The sequence below is a fragment of the Atractosteus spatula genome, chromosome 11 (assembly GCF_055471065.1).
Source record: "Atractosteus spatula isolate fAtrSpa1 chromosome 11, fAtrSpa1.hap1, whole genome shotgun sequence".
Taxonomy (NCBI): Eukaryota; Metazoa; Chordata; class Actinopteri; order Semionotiformes; family Lepisosteidae; genus Atractosteus; species Atractosteus spatula.
In genome coordinates this window covers 39029647-39036058 of record NC_142716.1, presented here as the reverse complement: position 1 = coordinate 39036058, position 6412 = coordinate 39029647, and the positions used below count along the sequence as shown (strand labels likewise).

The following is a 6412-nucleotide window of genomic DNA, read 5'->3' as shown; positions in this document are numbered from 1 at the left end:
TTAGCTGTAAAAATTTTAGGTCTGTTTGGAACTTATTATAGTTAAACAACAGAGATCAAGTACAGTTGTGAGAAAATGTTTGTGAACCCTTAGGAATTGGATTTCTGCATGAATGGCTCTTAAAATGTGATCTGATCTTCATCTAAGTCATAACAATAAATAAAGACAGTCTTATTTAGCAAACATCACACACAACATTTTACATTGCCATATCTTTATTGAACAAATGGTTTAAACAATCAAGGTCATTGAAGAAAGGTATGTGAACCGTTATATTTGGTAACTAGTGGAACCTCCTTTATTGGCAATAACCTCAACCAAACGCTTTCTGTAGCTGCTGATCAGACCTGCACAGTGGTTAGGAGGTATTTTGGCCCATTCCTCTATACAAAACTGTTTCAGTTTGTGTACTGTATATTTTTGGGATGTTTTGCTTGAATGGCCTGCTTCAGATCACGCCACAGCATTTCAATGGGATTGAGGTCAGGACTCTTGACTAAAACGGAATTTCTTCTGTTTCAGCCACTCTGTTGTTGATTTCTCCTGTGTTTTGAAACATTGTCGTGTTGCCTGACCCAACTTCTTTTGAGTTTTAGATCACAGACAGACACTGTGACATTCTGCTGTAGAATTTCATGCTTCACAGTTGGGATGAGGTTTTGGTGTTGGTATGCTGTGTTTTTTCTCCAAACATAACACTGTGTACATATACCAAAAAGTTAAACTTTTGTCTTATCTGTCCACAGAACATTGTTCCAGTAGTGCTGTGGAACATGCAGGTGGGCTTTAGCAAACTTGAGATGGGCAGCAATGTTTTTTTTGGAGAGCAGTAGTTACCTCCGTTCTAACCTCCCATGAACACCATACTTGTTCAGTGCTTTTCTTATGGTAGACTCATGAACACAGACGTTATCAAGTGCAAGAGATGCCTGCCGATCCTTATCTGTCACCCTAGGGTTCTTTGTCACCTGTTTGAGGATCGTGCCCTTGCACTGAACTTTGTAGGACGCCCTGTCCTAGGGAGAGTGGCAACGGTGGTGAATTTCTTCCATTTGTAAACTGTCTGCCTGACTGTGGACTGATGGAGGCCGAAGTCTTTAGAAATCCTTTTGTAACCCTTTCCAGTCTTATGAGCTTCAACAACTCTTCTTTTGACGTCCTCTGAAATCTTTTGACCGGGCCATATTGTACTTCTACAGAATTCTGTTGTGAAGAGCAGGTAACCAAACCTGTGTGATTTTTTTTAATACGGCAGGGCAGGTCAAACCCACACCTGAATTGATTGGAACACCTGACTCCAGTTACCCTCGTTTCAAGATGTCATTATCCTAGAGGTTCACATACTTTTTCCATCAATGACCTTGATTGTTTAAACCATTTGTTCAATAAAGATATGACAATGTAAAATGTGTGTTTGTTAAATAAGACTGTCTTTATTTATTATTATGATTTAGATGAAGCTTGCAGCACTTTTTAGAAACCATTCACGCAGAAATCCAGGAAACCCTGTAAGAAATTGATTACTCAGAACAGTGAAGTCCTTAGGATAGTACATTAAAAATGTAAACAAGAGACATCAGGAATTGAATCAGATCTCTGACACTGGGCTGTTGGTAGACTAACAGGGTTTTATAGATTTTGAGAATGTTGTCCCCCATAGACTTTCTATAATCAGACACCCACTAAATATTACTAAATATGTCACAGACGCCACTCTCAGGGGGTGTTGTGAGCAGTGGGCAGAGGAAACCCTGCCCTTCTGCCTAACCAACCAAACCCAAAAGGCACTCAGCCAGCTGTGCACCATTCCGACTGACCACATCTGCTCACAAGGTTCAGCCCAATTACCTTTACTGGTTGAGTCACTGGGAAGCCTCCTTACCTTTGTTTTCAATTGCCCTCTGTCTCATGATCAGGTAAACTCTCTTACTTTTCATGTTTCATGTGAAAAATAATTTGTCCTTCAACTCTGATGTGTATAATCATTTTTATTAAGTGCAGTACATAAGATATATTTAATGAAAACCAAAGCCAGTGTGTATCGAACTAAGGTAATAGGGTAGAATATATAAATCTTATTGTAAAAAAATGTTGCATTAGTTTTGGCACCTATAAAATGTTGGTATGGCTATAAATATTTGTTTAAATGGAAATTCAAATGAGGAGCCTGAATCCTTCCATTGAAAACTAGAAGCTGGACTTTGCCTTATGTTTGCAATGAAAGTGGTCTTCTTATTCTAAAGTTATGAATCTATACCACTGATGTCTCCACACTGTCATGCATCACTACCAAATTTTTGTGAGGTACCAAAAACCAATGTTATAAAAGCAACAAAAAAGTATACAATCTTACGTCTGAAACATGTTTGCCAAAGTTACTGTTTTCAAGTACCATGCAAGCTGAATGTTACATTAGAGTCCAGGTCTATATAAATGGCACATTTATATATTGATTGTTAATATTGGACACAACACAACTGACAGACTACAGAATCGGAACAGCGTATAAAAGGTGTTAGTACAAAATGATGGTAAAAAATAAGTTAAATCCTACTCTATTAAGAACACAATCCAAGCACCCAAAGATATATAAAAATAAGAAATCGACCAAAGCAAATGTATATTACAAAAAAGATTTTTGGCCTTCGCATTTTGCTGTACATTGGTATAGAAGCATTTGACCTTATATACAAAGGGAAACAAATGCAGGAATAATTTTATTTTGTCATTATTTTCAGTTCTAGTTTTTGAAAGGCACTTTTTGAATTCTGTTTGGAAATATAAAAGTTACTCTGAAAAAAACCTGGAAGCCTAAAATAAAATCAGACTTATATAATACCACATCCTAGGAAGGATTCCCCTTTTAATAAAAAGGTTTATTCAAAGTTACAGACATCTGATGCATTGGATGTCTAAAAAAAAGACATAGCTAAAAATTGTTTTGTTTGGATTATTCTTATTCTAACATCTCAGGATTAACTGTAATAAAAGATCTCTTGATCGTTATAATAACTGATCTTAGACCTTTGCACTACAATCTTGTAATTATTAGCCCTATCATCAATACTTTAATAAACAATCCTGTTAAATTATTTTATGTATATAACTCTTATCTTTCATGATGTAAAATTCTCAATTTGAGAATTCGGCCTTCACGCAAAAAACCTTTGGAATGTTTGGCCATACACATGATATTTCCTAACTGTTGTCTTTTGATTGGGGTTGATGGTGAATGTTTCATTCAAGGGTATCTCAAAAGAGGATTAAGTGCTGTGCTGTACTTTTGCTTTTAATACCAAGTGCTTTAGCGTGTCTATCAAGATCAGCAATGGTAAGATATATGTGAGTTCAACATACTGGTGCTGCAATTAGCAGTGAACTGTAGCCAGGGAAGCTTGCATGTCAGAGCAAACAATCGAAAGTAGGCATTTTGTGAACCAATTAGTAGAAGCCCCCAACCTGTGAGTTCATTGGCACAAAGCCTGACCAGATTCACAGGCCCACTTCCACCAAACATGAGCTCACGCTACACTCGTATGCAGCTACACTTAAAGAAACTTGGAACTTTTTCTCCGTTTCCCATGCAGGTCCAGTGCAATTCAAAGAAACCAAGGCTAGACACGAGGTTGCAGATTTGTTTTGGTGTAGCTCTTCCAGGCCACTGTCAAAACCATTACCTTCCTAGTTTAAAAGGAGGGGAGGAAAAAAAAGTTGGGGGACACAAATCTCCCATTGCTGAGCCGTGTCCAAAGTCATGGTAATAGCATGTAAAAGATTAGGAGAATAGCTTTAAGAAGGCCGCATTACTGTAATGTCTTTAGGGCAGAGTGAATCTGTGGTTCCTCAGCTGTTTGTCCAATCTGGCTTCAAGCCTCATAGAAGTTCTCCACTCTCTTGGTCATGCTGGTCCCAGAGACCATGCTCCTGCTCACCACCTCTTTGGTCATCTGTCTGGTCACTGTGCCACTGGTCTCCATGCGCTGCGTGGTCATCATCATGCCGTCTGGACAGAAAACACAGCGGTTCATTAATTTACTGAACATCTCCGAAAATAATGCTTAATTCAGGAGAACCAGCCCTATACTGTGTGGTGTGTGGACCACACTGACTTCACTATTCCATACTACTCCATTACCAAGACCCCAAGATCTGCCTTGGAGCACTACTGGGATTTGAGAGGTGCGCACCTGAGAAGTAGGGGTCATTGAGCATTGTGTGGGTGGTCCTGGTGGTGACTTCCCCAGGCATGTTGAAGACATCTCTCCTCATTACCTGCTGGCTGTTGAACTGAGAGAAGTTACCTGGGAGGTAGAGGGAGAGACAGGTCAGGCACAGCACTGCAGGGCAGACTTTAATAATCACTATTTGGCAGACAATCAACCATCTGTTTTGCTACAGAGATCCACAAGCTTCTCAGCTTCCTGCAGATTTCTTTCTTTAGATATATGATTACCCTTGTACCCATGTACCAAATAAAAAAGTTGGAAAGTACCATCAAAGCACGGTAAAATCCCAATATATCATTGAGAACTAGGCTATAAAAAGCTGCAAAATATTCTGTAAATTTACAATAATAAAGCCTTCACTAGGGTAAGGGTCAACCTTATTCAGTGTTTCTAGGCCTTGAAGGTTGTCATCTTTTCCACTGTGCCATTAACGGCGCTGTAAATGAATGGCTTGGTACCAATGTAAGTTAATAAACTACCAATGTTAGTTAAATACAATACCAATGTAAGTTAATAAAATACTACCAGACTGCTGCGTAAGCAAAGATTGGAAAGAAAAAGAATACAGTCTGTGCACAAAGAATAAAAGAAAATGTAAAAGATAAGATCACTTTATTAGCCATATACAATTTATTGCATTAGGAGTTTGTCTTTTCGCTTACCCCAGCTTGCTCTCCTTGAGACACACAGACAGGGAGAGAAGCTGGGGGTCAGAGTGCAGGGTCAGCCATTGTATAGCACCCCTGGAGCAGTTGAGGTTAAGGGCCTTGCTCAGGGGCCCAGCTGTGGGATTTGAACTGGCAACCTTCCAGCCACAGGTGCATATCCTTAGCCATAGAGCCACCACTCCACCCCTAGGCTGTCAACTAGATTTTAATCACATCACTGGATATACCCTGAACTCAATGAATTCTGGAGTCGTTGATATTCCCAGATACTGTTCAAAACCAGAAGAGGCCTGTAGCAATGAATGACCCATCGATGCAAAATTCTGGAACCTATGAGGACTGTGTCCTGGGATGCCTGGCAGAAACCGAGCCATGTAGAAGTATTAATGTGTTTTCTAAAGACTCTTTTCAACAAAATCGTTTGGGTTGAAAACATCTGAAAGAGATCAATCTTGAAAAAGAGAACTCGCCAATCTAATACTGGGTATCTACTATATAGGGGGGTCTTCTAAAAGACATTGAGGAGCAGTAGGTACCTCCATCCTGCGATTCGATGGTGATGATGCCTTCTCTTTCTGGACCAAAGCCCTGCGTGGTTCTGGCCTGCACTTTGAACTTGTAGGGCACGTTCTCACTGAGGTTGGGCACCGTCAGACTGGTCTCAGCAGTGTCACCGTTCACCTGGAAAGTCCGAACGTCTCCTGGCAGAGAGAAGGAAAACAACTTTGTCAATAAACACTAAACAGCACAACCTAGAAACAGTTAAGCAGATCAAAGGGAAAATCACAGTGCTTTAGACTTTAATAGAAAAAAGCTTTCTTGATATGCAGCTGAGTAAATATTATCATACAAGCCTGATGACCCACAGTGGGCAAATTCATTTTATGGTGTTGTGGAGAGATACAGTCTCTACAAAACCTTGGCAAAACGAAACTCACCCCCTCCATGCAGTTGTTCGCAGGTCACCATGTAGCCAAGGATGCTTCCATTGGGCTTGCGTGGCTTCTCCCAGCTCAGCTGCAGAGACTCGGGGCTGAGTGCTGTGAAAACCAGGGGGCCTGGGGCACTTGGGGTGCTCAATGTGAAGGGGGAGCCTGGGAAATACAGACAACACGGATTAACAAAAGTGTGTGTTCGGGCCTCTGACTCCAAAAGAGACAGAAGAAATTAAACTGGGTTATAGGCTGCATTTACAGCCATGTTGAAACATGGAAATGAGTCTCCAAAATATTAGAGAATGGCATGTGAGTAATCCATCCTGTCCAATGCAGGGGGGGACATTGCATGTCCTCACATGTCCCATGATAACAGGAAAACAGCATCATACCAGGTCTTTTTACCAGGGTTTATGTACAGTACAATAAGTGACTTCAGGGGTGGAATAACTGCATGTGCCTCTAGTGCCAGTTCTGAGAAGCATCAAGTGTCTAATCAAGCATCAGTGGCTGTTGGCACCAACCAAAAGGACAGATGGCATATGTCACATCTTGTGAGAAACCCATTGAGCAGTTTATGAAT

General features: G+C 40.4%; 1 protein-coding gene across 3 annotated transcripts in view; it reads right to left on the bottom strand.

Moving 5' to 3' along the window:
• Positions 1-1976: 1976 nt before the first annotated feature.
• The window catches only part of itgb4 (integrin, beta 4), a 48721-nt gene continuing 44285 nt past the window's right edge, over positions 1977-6412 (bottom strand). For all 3 annotated transcript variants that reach the window (XM_088926589.1, XM_088926590.1, XM_088926587.1), the window contains 4 exons: positions 5833-5988; positions 5431-5595; positions 4188-4301; positions 1977-4003 (listed from right to left, as the gene is read on the bottom strand). In XM_088926589.1, the coding sequence (XP_088782715.1) occupies positions 3867-4003; positions 4188-4301; positions 5431-5595; positions 5833-5988 (572 nt within the window). In that variant the 3' untranslated portion in view covers positions 1977-3866. The remainder of the gene's footprint in view (positions 4004-4187; positions 4302-5430; positions 5596-5832; positions 5989-6412) is intronic.